The following is a 19,921-nucleotide window of genomic DNA, read 5'->3' as shown; positions in this document are numbered from 1 at the left end:
ACCCCCGCCGCTCGCCCCCCCCCCACCCGGAAACAGCGGGGCTGTACGGAGCGCTGTGCCAGGCCCCCGCGGGGCCGGAGCTGGGCCTCCGCCTTCCCAGAGAGTCGCTCCAGCCCCCGGCGGTGATAACGCTGTGCGGCGGGGCCGATCTCGCCCTCCTCCCGCTGCTCGGGGGGAAGGAGAGCGGGGACTGAGGGCCGGCCCCTCAGGTGGGAGACGCCACCTCGCCCTTCCCCTGCGTGCCCGGGAACGGCAAACTTCTGGCCGCGGCGCTTTGTTAAAAAAAGAAAAAAGGGGAGAAAACGATCATTTTTTAATTATTTTTTTTTTCCAGTGGAATCCTGCTGGGCTGAAACCGTGTCCCCGCAGCGGCCGCCGGTCGCCGACCTTGGTGTGGCCGCGGCGGGCGGGCAGGGGAGGTAACGGCAGCCGCGGTGCGGTGGTGGGTGCGGGTGTGTCCCGGCCCGGCCCTGCCCTCAGGCTGCGGGGGTCTCTGTGGCCGTGGAGGTGCGGGGCCGCTCTGCGGGGCCTGGGAAGCGGGGCTGGTCCCGTTCGCCGTGCCCGGCCTTGCCTGCGCCGGTGGTTTGCCGGGTTCCGCTGTAGCAGCAATTTCGCAAGTGGAGCGGGTGCCTCTGGCTGACTTCTGTTTATGGGGTATGGCCACGGTTTTGTGTTCTTGTTACACTGTGCAGAGCGAGGTCTTCTGCACCCAAGCCATGGGGATGGCTCTTCTCCCAAGTCACAGGCCATAGGACAAGAGGAAATGGCCTCAAGTTGCGCCGGGGGAGGTTCGGGTTGGATATTAGGAAAAATTTCTTCACTGAAAGGGTTTTCAAGCATCAGAATGGGCTGCCCAGGGAAGTGGTTGAGGCACCATCCCTGGTGATATTCAAAAGACGAGTTGACATGGTGCTCAGGAATATGGTTTAGTGATGGTGGTTTTGTTTTCTGTGGTTTTTTTGTTTGTTTTTTTTAATGGTTGGACTAGATGATCTTAAAGGTCCCATCCAACCTAGGTGATTCTGTGGATCTGTGATACAGCGTAGAGGTACCTGGGGCTGACAGGGTAGCAGAGGACCTGGAGAACTGAAGGCCTAAGGTGCACCGTAGGGGAGTATCGGCTCAGTGTGATAAGGGAAGCAGGATGCACTTGGCATTGGAGACCTTACAGCTTACCCATGGTCAGTTAAAGAAATGCAGGCCTGGAGCTAGAAAAAACTGGTTTTGGAGTTAACAAGGAAATTGTATCTAACATGCATAGTAAATTCAGGTGTAGGAAAGGAGCTGCAGAGCAGTGAGGAAAGAGAAAGGTAGAAAAGCACATTAGCAAAGATAAAAATGACCCCAAGTGGATTCCAGAGGAGGAATACGAAATCATAAACACAAAGATCATACTAATCCTGGCCAAGGACTCCAAATGCTTGTGCATCACTATTGTCACCACCTCACACTCCTAACAAGAATGAAACTGATCAGGGGATCCAGAGTAGCAGGAGAAAGGTAGATGTAACAGCAGGAGAGGGGTACAACAACAACTTTAACTGCATTATTATCATCACTCTTTTTCTGTAGCTAATAGTTATTACACTCTTATACTAACAACAACTGTCTCTTCCTGCTTTTCCAGTGTGTTTCTCTAAAGCACCAGGTGAATAACACTTGAAAACATTTCAGAAAGATATTTCATGCTGGGTTCTTGTCAATGCTGTTGTCTTTATCCATTGTTTTGGCATTTATTTGTCAACAGAAGCCCTTTACTCAGTTTTGTACTTTATCCACTGATTCAAAAGGTTGTGGAGGTTTATTAATTCCTAATGGCTTACTGTCATATTTCATGCGTATTTAGAAATGTTTCTAAAGTGAAATAATCTCTGGAGTTAATCTGGTCATAAGCAAATGTTTGTTAGGTCTTAATGAAGGAATTTATTGTTAATACTAATATGGGATACTATTTATAGGCAGAATTCTTTGTTCAGTTGTACCAGATGCAGGTACCCTCATTTGTGTGGAGTTCAGAACTGCTACTGCTGTTAAACAACCTGAAAGTCATGCCCTTTCCTTTCATAGCAACTTTTAATGCAAATTTTATTCTGGTGAGACTAATGTGCTACAGTGGTAGATTTCTTTGCCTCCCACTCTTCAACTGTTTACCTTTCCTTTTTTTTTTTTGGTGGCAATGATACATTTGAGTTGACTGTGTCCAGTGTGAACACTGAATACACCCAACTTTTGTTTGGAAGGAAGTAACAAGAAATGGTTTAAATGCTTATGGGTTTAGACACTGTGCAATAGCTCAGTCAGAGATGTCTTTCTTCTGCCAAATTGGTTTTATTAGTTCAGGAACCACTTCAGGCGTTCAGAAAGCACAGTGAGGTGCTCGTATTTTATATTTGTCAAAAAGTATGATATCTTTTACTCTTTGTTAAATCACGAGGTGGTTTGTTTTTTTTTTTTTTTCTTATTTGATGTCAGCCATATCTTTATCTTGGGGAAAAAAAAAGCCCAACAAACACACTTTATTTATCGGTTACAGTTTTATAAATGTTGCAGAATGAACTGAAGCATTGCATAGTTACTACTTTATAACACCTGCAAAGGAGGAGGGACAAATATTTTTATTATGAAAAATAATCCTCGTGGGTGAAGCTTTTTCATAGTAACTGGAACATAAATTTAATTATTTTTAATGGTTTAAGCTTCATGTAAAAATGTAAACAGAAATTCAGATATCTTGTCTAAACAGTATTTTCATGTTAAAAGAGTAGCCTTTAAGGTTCAACAGCAGCTCTGTTGCAAGCGTATACACAGCTTAGCATGTAAGGTAACTAAATCATTACTTGTCAGGATAAACCTGCAGTTTAGCTAAAAAAAAAAAAACAAACACCCAAACAAAAACCCAACCTAAAAAATAGCTACAAAATATCTTAACACAATTTTTTCAAAAGAGCTGAATATCTCTAAAGATAATTTTTTCCAAAGACAATATGCCACATGACAGCTAAATATCCTGTTTATGAGACAAAACTTCTCCAAGGGAAACTTCTTGTTACAGGCATAGAAGTCCCAAATAAATAAGTAAAATATAATGAATAAATAAAAGCAGAAAATGTGAGAAAGAGAAAGCAGAACACCTGAAATACGGGCCTGTTCAGTAAGTTCTTTGCAGTACACACATTTTATAAATTTACCAGAGCTCATAGTACCTTGATAAACTGGATTTTTTGTGTACCAGTAAAACTGCATACATTGGTTTAGCCCACAAAAGTGTGATTTAGCCTTCAGTGCCATTAGGCAGAATAACTTGACAGTCCTTTCTGAAAAACAATACAGTATTCTTGAAACGTTTTAACAGGACGTGCAGGAGCTGCACTACTCTTATTCACGGCAGAAACAGTATGAGAGAGATGATCCCCATGCAGTTCTCTCAGCAGGAGTCCATTCTGGATCAACAAGCTTCTATGGGTGGCAGGTGTACTCAGGAATCACATCTGTTAAATCATTGTTTTAACTGTTGAGACTACCAACAAGGTACGAACTGTGGTCTAAGTACTGGTATTTGGGACCCTGGCAGACAGTAGGAACTATGCTGAAATTCAGCTTAAAAAAAAAAAAAAAGAAACACAGCTGCTGTATATCACTTGGTCTTTAACCTCGGGTTGTAGGAGTGGTTCTGCTTTTTACTAACAATATGTGTGCTTTTCAAAGTTATTCCCTCTCCATCCAGAAAGTCCTTGTGACCCCAGGTGGCTTCCCAATTAAAGAAAGTGGTTTGGGCTCCCAGTTGTTTCCACCTGTTCTGTTTATGACTTCATGCAGGCATTTTACTTTTTCGTCTCTGCTATCTTTTTATACATAAAAAATTTATTGGTTTTGGAGAGAATCACCTCACAGGGAGCTGCTATTTTGCTAATGTAGGTAGCACTAAGTGGAGTCTTAGTATTGTGTTTTGATATTAGCTGTGCATCCAGCTGGAGACTGATTATACTAAACAACAAATCTTCAGATTTTCCGTGCTTCATCTAGTCTTTTCTCCACTGATTCATCTGTCTTCTTTGTCTCTTAATGCCCTGCCCCTCTCGTTTTTTTTAGATGAAAGCTCTACCTATGGACATACATAAATTGCATCATTACCTGCTACTGTTTTCTGATGTGAGTCATATTTCTGATTACTAGGAAATAACTGTATGGGCAATAAATAGGTGGGTCTATCCCAGACCAAGTTTCAGAGAGGAATAACTACAGTATGGGTTTGAAGACCAAGAGGGGTACCAGAGAACATAAAACCATTTCCAGGATGTGATAGGCTGACGAAACCTCCAAATTATAAAATACTGTGGATATTCCCTGCTGTGGTGGATTGACCTTGCCTGGCTGCCAGATGCCCACCCAGTTACTCTCCTCACTCCCCAAATCATGACACCTCCTCAACAGGACAGGGTGAGAAAATAAGACGGACAAGCTTGAGATAAGGCAGTTTAATAACAAAAACAAAGCCCACACATGTAAGCAAATAAAAGAGGGCATTTATTCACTACTTCCCATCAGCAGGCGATGTCCAGCCACTTGCTGGGAAGCAGGACCTCAGTACATGCAGTGATTGCTTCAGGAGACAAACTCTGTAACCACAAATGTCCCTCCTGCCCCAACTTTTCCCCATCTTTTATTGCTGAGCATGGTGTTATATGGCGTGGAATATCCCTTTTGTCAGTTGGGGTCAGCTGTCCTGGCTCTGTATTGGCAGTTGGTGTTAGAAGGCAAATTATGTATTAATTGAGCCCTTCTGTGAGGCATAGTGTATCAGCAGATCTTTTACATCAGACTGTAAAGTAACCCTTTAGAGATAAACATTATTTCACTTCTCCCTTTTGGTAACGTTTGAATATTTATTTAACCGATGTGTAGATGCAGCACTGCCTTTCCATAGCTGCGGGAGGAATATTTCATTATTTATTTTTAAATACATTAGAGTTTGCCAGTGTTATTCAGCCTCATTTGGTAACCCATTTGTTAATATTATGTAGATGTATGTTGTGAGATGCAAATCACAGTAATGTGCTAGGTGCTATATAGACAAGTAAGGAAAGGAGATTCTTGCCCCAAAGAGTTTGCTTGCATAATCTCTTCTGGAAGTGCAATGTGGTCTGATTTCATACTGCATGAAGAAGTATTTCCTTTTGTTATTTTATCTACCATGTGTTACGTTAGCCAGAGAGCGCTAATCTCCTCATAAATAAAGCCAAGCAACTTACTTTGTATGCTGGGTGAGTCCTTCAAGATGTTTGTTTATCTGAAGTGGTCAGTTGCAAGCACAGCTACCATTTATATAGTGTCCACAGCAATGTCACTATGAACATAATGAATATACTTAGAAGTATTTAAAGACTCCATGAGTACATATTTCTTTGCAACTGCCTTGAACAGTGATGTAAGATCGGCCTTTTGTGCTGAGGAAGGGATGGGTGGTGGAGCATTTTTTCAGATCCAAGCAATTCTGCTTTGTATGAGTGACCAGAACATAGAACATTTTTTTTTTTAATTCTCCATTGATCCAGTCAATTTAGGTATTTTTATCTTTGTGTGTATATATATATATACACACAATATATATTATATATATTTTTATCTTTGTATATATATTATAATATATTTGAGATTTTATTGTCACCCACCCCATATTTAATTTTGTGGCAGATCATGTGTTTTGACAAATATTTGCACAATTACCTAAGAAATTAATTATAAAAGAATTAATCCATCTCTGAACTGGGTTAACCAGGAGATAAGAGCCTTCACATCACAGTCAGTGGCTGAATCCAGCTGGCAACAATCAATGTGGTTCTGTTTAATTATGATTAATGTTTTCACTTATTTTATAATTTTGCATGCAATTTTCTTTTTAAGGCTCTTGCAGGATGATTTGGCAATAGCTATTCATAAACCAGAGAGCTTGGTTTTGTGTCATCTGATAAAGATGTCATGTGTTTTGCTTACCCGCAAGGGGATGTGACCAGTAGAGGGATGTGACTTGACGTTAAATTCCATTTCCTCAAAGGACACATCTACCAGAATTCAGGACTCATGTCCCCTGGTCCCTCCTGCTAGCACTGCAAAGGCTGAAATTGTCATCACTGGTGCTATTTTGCGATTGACACAGCAGCCTGCTGCTGTCACCCTTATTTACATGGAAGGGCGTATTAAAAAAAATTACTCACATGTTTCTGTTTCTGTAGTGGCACCCACATAGATAAGGATGTTCTGTGTGGGAAAGGTCTGAGGACTTAGCTGCCAAAATTTGTTCAAAGTAAAGACAGAACTGCATTAGGAACACTTGGCTGCGTACTTCTGCTTTTCATCTGGAAGAAAAAGTTGTCTGTAGGCTCAGCCCCAGAGTTCATAATGCAAATAGAGAAACAACAAAAGAAAGAAATTATTATATGGGTAGAAAGAATGAGGGAGAGAAAGTGAATCCACTGCATTACGAGGCAATTTAGTGGTACTGAACTTGCTTGTTCTATATATACACAGCTGGTGTTACAGTAATTTGCTGATTGCTTGTGGTTCCACTTACCTATATGTGAATATCTATTTATATATATATACAGACGTATGATACTCATATATTACATTAAAAGAACATTAAGTTTGAAAGTTAGAATGGTTGAACTCAAAAGCTGTCTGATATAGTCTATAATATTGTGATAGCATGGTGTTTTTCTAAGGGCTCTTACCTTATTCAAAGTATAGAAGGGATGAATCCTGCTACTTGCACAATTATTTAATATTTTGATTTATCAACTTATTACAAATATGACCTCAGGCCTTATTGATTACGATTGTCTATGTATCTTCTAGCTGCTGCAGCAATTCAGAAAGAAGTCCTAATAAAAACATTCTCATTACTATCTATCACCAGGACACGTTCTGTACCCTAAAAAAATAATGATGTGAGATGTTGAAATTGAAAACTATATTGCAAATATAGTCAAAATTGAACCAGTCAAAATTGAATTGTGTTTTTTAGCATGGGCAAAATTCTATACTCTTACTAGATATTTTTCCTGGAAATGGAGGAAATCTTTTTGGTAAAGCTTTAAAAAGAAATCAGTCTCTGTTGTTCCCTAAGTGCGGAAAACTTCAACCCAAACAGATAACAATTTGAAAACAGCATTTTTTAAAATGGCAAGTATGCAAAACTATTACTGGAATGGTATTACTTTTTCTTACAATTAAGACACATATATGACTGTGTGGGGTATACTATAAAACATAGATTTTAGGATCATGGCTTAGCAGAATAATATTACTCTGGTAGGAGTGTGTCATTGACAGAAGTCACCCCAAACAGGTATAGGTGTATTTTTTCTGCTCCACCAAAACATTTAATGTGTGATAAAGAAGAATGATTCTAGAAAATTCTTGAATATTCTAGAATTTTTCATCATTCGAAGACTTGAATCAGGGGAGGACTTAGTCTTAGTATTATAAAACTTAAAAGTCCAGTAGTCTATGAAGCATGATATTTTGGTGCTGGGCTTTAACAGTTTTCAGAACTTTCAAGTGGATGCAGATTTTGAATTTCCAGAACTCAACTGTTATCATTGTATTTGGCACATATGTATGTATGTCTTCAGCAAATATATTAAAGAAACATTAAAGTTTCAAAATCAAGCATTCAGATGCTAGCAATTGGTAAAATTAAGGTTGTCCATTTGACCTTATTTCATGACCCTGTGAACTATGATTAATTTTTAAAAAATTATGTTCACATAATAATGAATCAATAATATAGTACATATTAGTAAATATGGTAATGCATGTACATACAAGTGGAAAAAATTCAGTAAAGGTACAGGAGGTGCAGATTTTCATCCGTTAGCCACCTCTTCATTTGAAAAAAAGCATTCCTAGCAAGTTCCCAATGAATGTTAATTTGAAACTAATAAAGTGGATCATGCTAATTCCACTCTAGCACTGAGTGAAGGTTTCTTCCATTCACATGCAGGTTGTTTATCAGTTCAGAGGGCTTTTTGTAGACAGCCACTGTACAAACACAATACTCTTAGCGTCAACAAAGAAGTTCCTTGTGGTTAATTTTCTGCCTTTCTCTTTTTGAGTTTCTAGGTGGAGCGAGTTCCAGACTGGCACCAGTTAGTGTCTTAACAGGGGCAGTGTGAACACCCTGAACTTCAACTGCAAACAAATGCATACAAGGATCGACGTTGCTGAATGTGCCTTTGGCAAGATACAGTTTGATGACACTGAACATTCCCAGTGAAACACCAGTTCCTTAGTATGATACAAGTTGTTTACTGGACAGACATTTCCTGTTATTACAGGAAATTTTTCCTAAGAAGACAAAAACTGAGGTCAGTCTTTACAGCAGCTACTGTAGAAATTAAAAAATATTTTTTGATCCGGGTGGCCATATGCGCTTAAGGAATTTGTTTTGAGTCATATATTATTTATTGTAGGTATTTGTGAGTCAGTCCTTCACTTTGGATAAACTTGGTACAGAACTGAAGAGAGACTGTGTAAGGAAATGTAGCTTTCTCCTCAGTTCTGGGGCTGGCAGAGAACTGGCAAATACGGATAGCCAGAACACAGAAATATAATGCTCTTTATTGCTATGTCATCTCTGTCTCTTGGAGGAAGTGATAAAATCTGTAGCTGGTTAAAGAAAATGGTTTGTTTTCTGGAGGGCTGCAATAGTGTTGAAATGTAATCACAGGACATAAATGTCTGGAGACCTAATCCCAGCCTCACCAAATTTGTTGGAAGCTATTCGGAAGAATTGTATAAAGCTGAGTTTTCTCACACAGGCATTCACAAATAAGGTAAATTATCCCTATTATTTTTTTCCTCATTTTCCAATTTTGCTGTCTATAATGCACATATACTTTTTTTAACAAAAAAAAAAATAAATTAAGATCCTGGAGGACTCCACACTGTTAGTTTATAGCATTAGTATTTTCAAATATATTTTACCATATACTATTAGCCAAATGTTCATATCATGATGCTTCCAGGAACACATATAGATATTCTTGGTTGTTGTCATAATACTTTGTTTTGAAGAAAACAATTTAGGCTTCGCATTCTGGTTGAAGAAGCTGAGTCCATGCTGTTTCTGTTTTATGGCACGCTGTCAACATGGATAGCTGCCAGGGCCTGTTAAACCTACTGCCTGTTAAAGCTACTTTTCATTACCTTCTCTCCAGGCACATAAAAACCACTGCCCACTTTGGCAAAATAGTTTCCTCAGTCAAAGCCACCAAGACTCAATCTGTAGCCTTCAATAAAAGAGTAGCATCGCAACAAATTAGACCAGGAGCTTATAGGAGATAACAAAAAAAAAGAGATTTTAAGCAGTATATGACACTGTGTACGTGCTATTTCCACTCTAATATTGCTTTATGAAGAGCTGCACAGAACATCTTAAGATTGGAACTGCAAAATTACTTTTTGTGTCCAACTGTACATGCTGAATTCATAGCTTTCTATTTCTTCCTTTTCATCTAATATTCTGTAGAGCTCTTAGCTGTGACCACAGAGAGAAACTGGAATTATATTCTAAGTGGTAAGAGACTATTTCTTATTGATTAGTTATTCTTTTTGTTATAATATGTGCACCAGTATTACAATTAAGATGACATAATCTAATTTACCAAACAGTACATTAAAGTACTTTCTTTACCATTCTATCCCCTCATGTTTCAAGTATGCCTCCATTTCCCCATATTTTTTTAACTATTTCACCTTTTGTACTGAACCTGTCACCTTCCTTTTTTGTTGAGAGGTGACTGTCTTGATCATGAAAAGGAGTATTTGTTGAATTTTCTTCTACAATAATGGTGAATGGAAAACCAGCCTTCTTTTCAGTTTGGAATATGCAGTTTCTGTGGGAAAGGAATAGCTCTTTCCTAGGTACCTGTTCTGATAGAACGTTGTTCCTTGTCAGCATCTGTCACACGTATCATTATGTCAGTCTAAAATTCTAAATAGATACTGATAGTGATGGTTACAGTGTCAAGAGCCAGAAGGTAAAGTGGGTTTGAAATTAGCTTTCATCATGTAGATGTCCCTTTGCGGTTTTTCTAGGTTTTTTTTTTATTTAACCAGATTATGAGATTTTGAAAATCACCTGCTGCAAATGTGTAGTAGATTTTTCATGTCTGTTTTTAATAAAATCATAATGTACTCAGTTAATGAAAAACACATTCAAAATACATGTGAAGACTTTAGTCTTGTTCTCTCCGACACCATAATCTAAGAGAGGGGAGGTGGGGAAAGTATAGGAAATAAATCCATGGAGAGGTAAGACTGAATTTTTCACCTGTTTTCCTGAAGCAGTACACAGCTGTCTTGTGGTTTTTGTTTAAGGACTATGCTGAAAATTAAGCTCTTTCATGGTTAAATTGTCATTTAATGTTTTAGAAAACCCAAAAGTAAGGTCAATCTGATTATGTTCCTCAGCCCATTTTAACACAGTTCCTCTCTGTAAAACATTGCAAAATGCTTTTCATGTCAAAATCATCAAATATAACCCACATACAAGGTGAAATGCTGCTTGTGAAAGTCAGTGAAGTTCACCCCAAGGATTTAACTTAGGTGCCTCTTAATGGGTGAAAGCATGAAAAGAGACAAAGGTTTTAATCTGTCTCTTTTTCACTTCATGTTTTCCTGGTTTTGTGAGTGTACCCAGGGTAGTTAATGTTTTTGCAATTATACCTAACAGTTGGAGGTGTACTTGACTGAAGTGACCCAAATCTTACATAAGTAATTCTGATAATTATCCTGCACTTTGAAAATAAGGCCTGAACTATAATTATTTATGGGAGGGATATTGCAAGAAATGTTCTGTGTTAGAATAAGGCAGATCCTTAGCATGGTTTTAATGTCTACGCTGAGCACTGTGTCTTTTAAGATACTAATGTAGGTATGCCTTTTAATATGCATGAAGGCGATAAATGCTTAACAGAAGACAGACAAGGTAAGTACACTTTTTGCAGTAATCAAGCATTTGCTTTCAGCGAGTCCTTCACCTATGAGTCCATTTCAGCAGTATAGTAAAAGTGTTATTTAGGTCCCTCTATAGTTTTGAGGATGCCCCTGACTCTATAAAGACTCCAAAGGGATCGGTTGATATGCTGCATCTATAAAAACAATTTAAGTAGCTCTAAGTAAGTCTTCGTGCCAATTATGTTAATGAAGCCGCAAAGGGACTGCAAATTTAGAAGTCCTCTAAAGTCCAGTGCTGGCCAAGCAATTCAGAAGCTCCTTAACAAGGTATTAAATCAGGCTCTTTAATCTCTCTAATTGGTGCTTTTGAGTATAGAAGAATACATGAACCCTGCTGTGTTCTAAAAGCAGTAGAACATCTTCACTAGTCAATACTACCTAGTGAAAATAGACTTCTCAGACTGCAAGTTTCCTGTACTAAATCACAGCACAGAGGAGTTTCATTGCACTGCTCCTTGTCAGTGTGGTTCTGCTGTTGAACAGTGCTTGGCTGCAGCTGCGCTGGAAATGGATCAGCTCTGCCCTCCATGACTGTAAGGTCCCGTTCCCGGGCACTGCTAAATATCCTGTCCATGAGCTGAGGGGTGAAACCTAGGAGTAGCCAGAGGGAGTTATCCCACTGAGAGAATGGGGGTTTCAGTGCCAGGATTCCTCTCGGGAGCCATCTTCTCACAGAAAATTGGACTATTACAAACTGATTAGTTATTTAAACTTGGGTACTAAAACTTAGAATCATAGAATCATCTAGGTTGGAAGGGACCTTCGAGATCATCTAATCCAACCGTCAGCCTAACTCTGACAAAAAAAAAACCAACCAAAACATCACTAAACCATGTCCCCCAGCACCACGTCAGCCCGTCTTTTGAACACCTCCATGGATGGTGCCTTAACCACCTCCCTGGGCAACCCATTCCAATGCTTGATAACCCTTCCAGTGTAAAAATTTTTCTTGATATCCAACCTGAACCTCCCCTGGTGCAACTTGAGGCTGATAAAAGAAAGCCTAGAGGTTAACTTAAAGATACTTAAACTTGGAATAACCACTTTCTGTCACAAAACTACAGCTCTAATAGATGCTAGTTCTTTGAAAACTATAAAGACCAGCTCCTGGCTGCAGTAAATCTGGATGGTTTTGCCAAAATGCATGAGGCTTTTTCACAGGTAAGGCATTACTATTCATCTAGCATTTCATTTAAAGAAGATATGTATGATTGCTACTTTCTAGCTACAACTTTTATCCTAATCTCACTTTCAACTGCTATATGCATTCACTCCAGAGTGTGGCTTCTGTAGTGGTAATGTATGTATACATTAGGGTGACTCAGACATGCACCATCTCCCATCTCTGTTGCCTTCTATGGAAAAGGGAGTAAGACAAACACACAACTCAGTCAGTTCCAGCCTTGTCTTGTCTCTGATTATTTCTGCTCTAAGCTTTTGGCTGAAGTTCTGAAAAACTCTCCTACTTCAAATTTTTTTCAGATAATTTACATTCTTTTGCTTTTTTTTTATTACCCATGGTGATTAGTTTTCTAGAACAGGTTTACAAGGTGTCATCCTTCTGATTTGTATAAGAATTCCAAGACAGTAGGATGGGACACCTGGCTTGTGTTTCAAAGAAATAATTACGCAGTATCATTTAATTTTTCCTTAACATTCATCCTCACTACCGGAGGAAATAAAAAAGCCCCCCACTGAGAAAAGAGAGTGCAAAGCTAATGAATCCACTGGAGGAAGGCTTTGCGCTTTTGTGTCTGTCCTATGCTAAGCAGAATCCCCATCATGGAATATCCAAGGAGATTTGCCCCATATGGTATGACGTTTACGTATGTTGACTTTACATATTGTTCTCTCGGGGAATAAAAATTTCCTCACAGTCCTGCTTTTTTTCTGCTATTTTATCAAAGCCTTTATCTGAGTCATCTCTAGCTGGCCAAAGGGAACAAGCATTTTCTGTGACTCATTTTTGGGGGTGTTTTTATTTTGTTTAGGTGAAGCAAAAAGGTCTGTATTTGTAAGAATATTTTCAGATGCATGAATTTCTTAGTGTAAATGAGTTTTTATTATCATAACTGATATCTGTCGGTCCTCTAAATTGTAGGATACAAGTTTAATTTCATCAGAATATGCAGGAGAATGAAAATTGGCACAGGACTATACTTGAGGTACAAGTGTTGCAATCCTATTAGCTTTTCACTTGAATTATTAACTTGCACATGATCATACCTATGTAAGCACATATCAACAAACAGCTTTAATTTCACCCCCAAGGTCATTCCGCTTTCCTAACTAATACAGTCACAGCTGATCTTATACCTAATAAGCAATTTTTGGGAATTGGAGTGATTTAGAAGTTTAGCTTATGTAAATAATATTTTAAACATATATTTACAATATGTAAAAAATATTTTAGACAAATTTCATTGATTTTCTTCAGGCTTGCATTTTCAGAGATTTTTTTTTGTTGTTTTCTTAGCAAATATTTGTTGATATTATTTTTAGTTGTGTTATCTATGCAAAACAAAGTTATTTACATCTATTTACTAATCTTGTGGGTTTGTAAAATAATTTACTGTGTTTACAACAAAATGGGAGGAGGGGGAGGAATAAGAGAGAAAGATCTTGACAAAATAATTTTAGAATGTTGACAATGGCCTATAGGCTAATGATTTTTAACAAAGTTATCAAATACAATGCTATCGGAGTGCATTACATGATTTCTAATTAGTCTTCTGGTAACATTCATTTTAAGGGGTCTTTTCTATATTTCTGCTTTTCATGAAACTAGTTGGAAGGAGTGAAGCATGATGCATAAAGAGGAGGTTTCACTCTCTTGAAGTATTCTTGTGGAAGAAATACTATGTATAGCTTTTCTCATGTGGACATACTACGTACTTGTTTCTGGGTAGGTACAGAAGAAGAATCACATTTGGCTATCCCACTTACCCACGGTCCCATTGCTTTGAGCAATGAGTTGCAGGGCAACAGATATTTTGTTCTAGAACTCTGCACAATCATTTCTTAAATGTTTTTAACATCAACCTATCTTTCCTGTAAATTACTCCAAACACTTGTCTCTGTCAGATACTTCAGAAATTATTTCAAAATCTGTGTTTTGATTATCCTTCCCTGTCACTCTAACAAGCCCTTTAAAGTAATTATCACATGAAGAATTTCACAAACTGAAAATCATATGTATAAATTCATATTAAAAAAACTGCACAAAATACTTTTTGTAAAGTGCTTTTTTATTATGCATTGTCAACAGTTAAATGATATGTTGCTGTTTCATGCAAGCTGGAATAGTGTTAAGAGAGCAAATGTTAATCCATAAACACGTTAAGGAAAAAAATTGCTAAATCTGCCTAAGTTTGTACAGGTTTAAATATGAAAAGGAAAAGCTGCTTCACTTAAAATGACTTTGAATTAGATACTGAAACAACCACTAGTCTATTTGTTCCCAAGCCTTGTTCCAGTTCCGTCTAGGATGTTTGGGTTTATCCTGTGTTAAAATTTACTTTTTTTTTTTTTTTTTGTAGGTAAATGCACAGGCACAAAACAAATGCTGTTTCTCAAAAAGGCACGTGCTAGAAGCCTCAAATGCCCTCACCAATTACACCCTGCAAGAACATATACGGAGAGATGTTTTTTGCTTTCCTTAAATCTGTGTGATTCTGAGTACTTCATGTGGTGTACACAACAGCCAGCTAGCATGGCCGAGAGGTTTTTTTCTTTGTTAAAATTTTTTTTTTTTTTTTTTTTTTTTTTTCCCCTATCACGCAATATAATGCCATAGTAGCAGCTGTAGGGATATAGCAAAACAATACTATTCACCCATCAATTGTGGTTACTATTTAATAATCAGTCCATTTCAAACTAAGTACTGCATGATATTGCAAAAAAACCCAACCAAGCCCCAAATCTTCTAGTATGAGCTAACGCAACAAATGTACATAATATGTCATGGAGCAACAGCTCAGTTACAATAATAACAATATATAAGAAAAAAGCTATGGAAATATCTTTTCTTGTTTTATGCACACCAGGTGCTTAACATCTTAATTTGTTACAAATGATAAACAAAATTGAATTATGTTGTTTCTGCAGGACAATCATTTCTTGCAGTGTTCAGGAACATAGAGAGACAAGTTGTTTTAATTACAGACTGAAAAAAATCTATTTTATGCATCTTCATTGCCTTAAATATAAACTAAGTAAATAAAGTCTGAGTAAGTGACAGTATATAATACAAATTTTCATGTGTAATCTCTGAATATTAAATTCTTCAGGAAGAACTATAAAATAACTGGGCTGAAGAAATACGTATTTACGACATACTTTATGATGAGTGACAGACATAGCTGATGACTTAGATGTTTTATTAATTTTCATCGTAGAATCTATTTCTTTTAATTTGTTCTTCTACAGTGAGGTGTTTGAACTTCACTTTCTCGTCTTGGAATGATGGAACAGCTGTATATCTTGAGGTCAGTAAATCTAAGCTTGTGTTTAGGTTATTCTTTGACACTTCCATTATTTCACTTTCTTGACAGGCATTAATACCATTCAGGTCAGTATCGCAATTTCTGTGTTCTTTTGAATATGGGCTGCAGGACTTTTTAGTTATGCCTACAGAGTCTATTAGACCACAGTCTGTAACCAGGTTGTCTTTTTTAAGAAAAGATGTTTTCGGTGTGTCAGATAAAAGAGTATTTACTTTTTTTTCATATTTGGATTCTTTTCCAATGCATACCAACTCTGTATCAACAGGGAATGTTGTATTAGTTGCCTCCTTTAAAATGAATGTGTTATTTGTACGAGACTTCTGACAAGTGGCATCTTCATTAAATTGAGTAAGACTATCAGGGGTAATGGCATCTTTGTCTTTTGAGTTCTCTCTGTCTGATGAAACAGTTACAGTATTGCTAGAATAGCTCTCATGAAATTCATTCATCCCAAATATTTCTTCATTTCCAGGCTGATTTTCCAGCTTTGCAAACACATGCTGTGATACAGTGCAAATTGCATGACTTAATGCTGTCATTGGCTTAGACGTAGCTGAGAGAGTTGTTTCCTGCCCACTAATGTTTAGATGTGAAAAAGTGGCATAATTGTTGTTGTTATTGTTATTCAAGCTGAATTCTTTGTGATTCTTTTGTACTGTTACATCATCAATGTTAGTAACCTGTACAACTTCTGAATTATCAGTTTCATTAATTTTTTTCTCTTGCTCCTTCCCAGCACTTTGCACAATCACATTATCACCTTCATTAATACCCTTTCCGCTTTCCTCCCTATTCTGTGGTCCTCCTGTTTTATTCAGCTTATCTTGCACATTCCCAGCTTCCTCATCTTTTCCCTTATTGGCTGCTTCATTTGTCTGTGCTTTACAGATATTTGTAGCTTCTTTTTCAGACAGAGAACTAGGGGATGAGTGTTGATTTTGTTGTGCATTTGTCATGTCAGTTTTATTTTGATCTCCCACAGCATTTTTTTTCTGAGGATCCTCTTTATTGCCCAGAGGTTTATTTGTATGTAAACCAGAACCTTCTTGAGCAAAACCTTCTGGGGGCCACCTAGGCTTATTTACTTTAGCTTCTTCTTCAATAGAAAATGTTCTCTTAGGCGTCGCATCATCTGTTGAAGGTGGCCATGTCATTTTTAATTTACCTCTTTCTGTGGATTTTTTCAAATTATTATCCAAAATATCAGAATGCATACCTTCAGTACCTGAGAACAAGTCTTGATCAATTTCTGTAATTGGTTTAGGATCATTAGGTATACTATTAGCAGGATTTGTTTCTTCAGCATGAGTATTGCCAACTGAGCTACATTGATCTTTAGAATTCCATAATTCCTTATGCTGCTTGTGTCCAAAACCTTCATCATAATTTCCTTTTGATTTGAAAAGTTGCTTAAAATGGGGTTTACAATATATTTTTCCGTGGAGAGATGCGTAATTTCCCAAGCTGCCAAATGGAAGAAAATTTGTTTTATACTTTTACATATCATAAACTTAGCATGAATTTTACACTTTATTTAGTATTTCAAGTATCGCTACAGGACAATATTTATAAGGAAAGGAAGAGCAAAAAGAGAGCAAATCCAATGTATTGGCCAATTCTGACAAGACACAAACACAAAAGTATCTAAAACCTTCAATTGGAAATTACCATATAATTTTAAAGTCAAAATGAAGGTGAGAAATCGTGCTTTGTGATTTAAGAAAGAACATAAACTTACTCAGTTGTTACACAGGATAAGCTTCAAACAGGAATGTTCTACAGCACTTAAGGGTTGTTGGGACCTTTTCTTTGTCGTATTGAAGACTGAATACTCTTTTTTTTTTCCTATAAAATTGGTGGGGGAAATGCAGTGCCAATTTTCTTTAGCCTTTGTGCGAATTATAGACATTTGTGTTTGATTATATTTGGATTCTCCTCTAAATGAAGTAAAGGAAATGTGTGTAACTAATCTCAGAGGTGTTAAAATCAGAACTGTTAGTCTTTGCAGTCTGATAGAGCAATAAATACTGCATTTCCTATAACAATTACAGAGTGGTTTGCTGAAGAACCATCTTCATTCATTTTATGGATTAGAAAAACTGAGAAAATTTGGTCTGTGTTCAGAGGTCTTAAATTGCACCCCAGTATTTGTATCTACTGCTTCCTGTTCATGAGCTCTCCTGAAGTTCTGGAACAGTCAGTAGGACGTAAGATGCAGAAGCATTTGGAAGATACTGGGATGAACAGTTCTTTTGAGAATTTAAAGGGCTTGTTCCTTGCATCGCAGTGCACATGTCAGTTGCAGAGAAGCAAAGGGGAACCCAGGTTATTTCCCTGTCAACCCAACATCCTATGGGCTTAAACATCCTGCTTGAAAAGAATTTCACTGGCTGTATTTATATTCAGATGTGGAGTTCTGTGAGTGAAAATGCAGTTACTTCTTACCTTAATTGACTGCTACAGTGGTGACATCGGAAACATGATTTATGAAAACTCTGCTTGTCGGCAACTAGGCATTCCATTGGGTAAACTCTCTGTTGGCAGAGTCTGCACGTTTCAGTTTCCTGAATCTGCAGTTTCTAGAACCACATATTAAAAGTTACAAGTTAGTTTAAGCCACATATTATGATTTATTTTTAACTGTATCAGTCCATATTTTTTGTTAAAACTGTAGTTTTCTTTATGCATTAACTGCTATCTCAGCTCTCAGTTTTTAGGGTTTCGTTTTTGTTCTACTAACAGTAATACTCCAAAAGTGAAAAACTACTCATCTTTCTCTTTTCAAAAATCCATACGTTTGATAGGACTATGCACTTCACTACACCAGGTACAATATTTCACATTTATTCTTAATAACTATTTATTTTGTGAAATGAGATGGGATAATAAAAGGTTTACTAGTAAAAGTGGAGTTGAGTATAATGTATGTATACATCTACAATGTGATTTAGAGATCAATAAACAAGGGGCAGATGTTTGAAATTCTGATGAGGAAGTTTTACTTAATCATGCCAAAAGCACATCAAGGAGCGCCACTTCTTTGTGAACCTGCAGACTATACACTCATATGGTCCAGATATGCTGTGGACATAATTATTTGTGATTTTTACAGTTTTCATGTTCAGACCCGATACTTTGTTAGCTACAATTATATTAGCTAACTATATAAAATCCTTTATTTTTTGAAATATAATTAATAATAAAGGAAACTAGTTTTCTGTAAAGTACAAGGCATGAATATAAAGTTTATTTCGTAACAATAAGGGACAGAAGGAAATAATGGATAATCTGTTGGGCTTGGAAAAATACATGCTGCTATTCTGTCTTGATTTCTGAGTTGCTAAGAAAATTGTACTAGCAGACAAATACAAATAGGGTGGAGCAAATAATTGCTTGGATAAATATATCCCCATTGACAATAGTAAGGCCCCTTGAGATCAGCAGAAAATTTGGCCCTTTTCAGCATTCTGTCTGGTTTTGTTTTGCTTGCTGGTATTGATTTTACAGTAATTCACAAATCAAGACAGAAAGTGACGCAGATTTTGTAACTACAGCTTTAGTGCCCATAATGAGATCTGTGAAAAATGCTGAAAGAGAAATTAAATATCTTCAAAATTATGTAGAACTTGCAAAAAAGAATAAACCACCAGCAAAACCAAAAATTCCCCAAAGAACTGTTGGTCATGAAGCAGAAAGCCTCAAATGTAGCCTCAATGCAGTCTCTAAGTGGGTGGAGGCCAGAGGCCGGGAGGCGTGTGGGGTGCGGTGTGCCCGACGTGTCCCCCGCCTCACTGGGCACGGGCTGCTTGTGGCCAGCGGCGTGAGCCAAACGGAAGGACTCGGCTTAATGTTCCTCGTTAGGCAAGTGTTCTAATTGTAAAGAGGGAGGAAAGGCACAAGCTTTGGGACACAGAAAGGGATGAGGTAATTGGGAGGGGAAATAAAGGTGAGGTGTCTCCTGGAAAGCTGTCTCAGAAGGCAACAGTCAAGAGAAGAGACAAACGAAGGAAATGAGGGAATGTAAAGGAGGTTTATCCCAAAGCAACTTCTAGGGTTGAATTGTGGAGCCAATATCCATCTTCATGAAAATTAATCATGTACTGGGTGTCAGTGGGAAGCTTTTGGTAGCTGGGGGCTGCGGGGGCAGCCTCTGTGAGGAGAGGCCGGGACTGCCCCGTGGGGCTTACGGCTGGGTCCAGCCGCCTCAGAGAGACCCACCCCAGGGCACGGCTGGGCCCCACGGCCAAAATGGCGGCATCTCTGGGAAGAACGTTTTCAAGAAAGGGCGAAATGCTGCACATGCAGTGAGGACTGAGGGAAAAAAGTGTGAGAAACAGCCCTGTGAATACCTAGATCAGAGAAGGAGGGGAGGAGGCGTCGCAGAAGACATTTTCCAG

At 38.0% G+C, this 19,921-nt stretch overlaps 1 protein-coding gene and 1 long non-coding RNA gene across 2 annotated transcripts in view; one reads left to right on the top strand and one right to left on the bottom strand.

Annotated features, from left to right (window-relative positions):
• Positions 1 to 479: 479 nt before the first annotated feature.
• LOC106895137 lies at positions 480 to 14,485 on the top strand. The gene is made up of 6 exons (XR_001413364.1): positions 480 to 654; positions 4,090 to 4,149; positions 8,122 to 8,366; positions 9,530 to 9,577; positions 13,121 to 13,184; positions 13,808 to 14,485. It is a non-coding gene; the product is annotated as an uncharacterized LOC106895137 (long non-coding RNA).
• A 542-nt stretch (positions 14,486 to 15,027) lies between these two features.
• XIRP2 (xin actin binding repeat containing 2) overlaps positions 15,028 to 19,921 on the bottom strand; it is a 45,388-nt gene continuing 40,494 nt past the window's right edge. Inside the window, exons 10-11 of the mRNA XM_014954132.1 lie at positions 17,970 to 18,103; positions 15,028 to 16,988 (exon numbers count right to left, since the gene is read on the bottom strand). Coding sequence (XP_014809618.1) covers positions 15,401 to 16,988; positions 17,970 to 18,103 — 1,722 coding nt within the window. The 3' untranslated portion in view covers positions 15,028 to 15,400. The remainder of the gene's footprint in view (positions 16,989 to 17,969; positions 18,104 to 19,921) is intronic.

Source organism: Calidris pugnax, unplaced genomic scaffold (genome assembly GCF_001431845.1).
Source record: "Calidris pugnax isolate Ruff unplaced genomic scaffold, ASM143184v1 scaffold103, whole genome shotgun sequence".
Classification (NCBI taxonomy): Eukaryota; Metazoa; Chordata; class Aves; order Charadriiformes; family Scolopacidae; genus Calidris; species Calidris pugnax.
The sequence above is the reverse complement of the archived record's forward strand: the minus strand, read 5'-3'. Positions and strand labels throughout refer to the sequence as shown.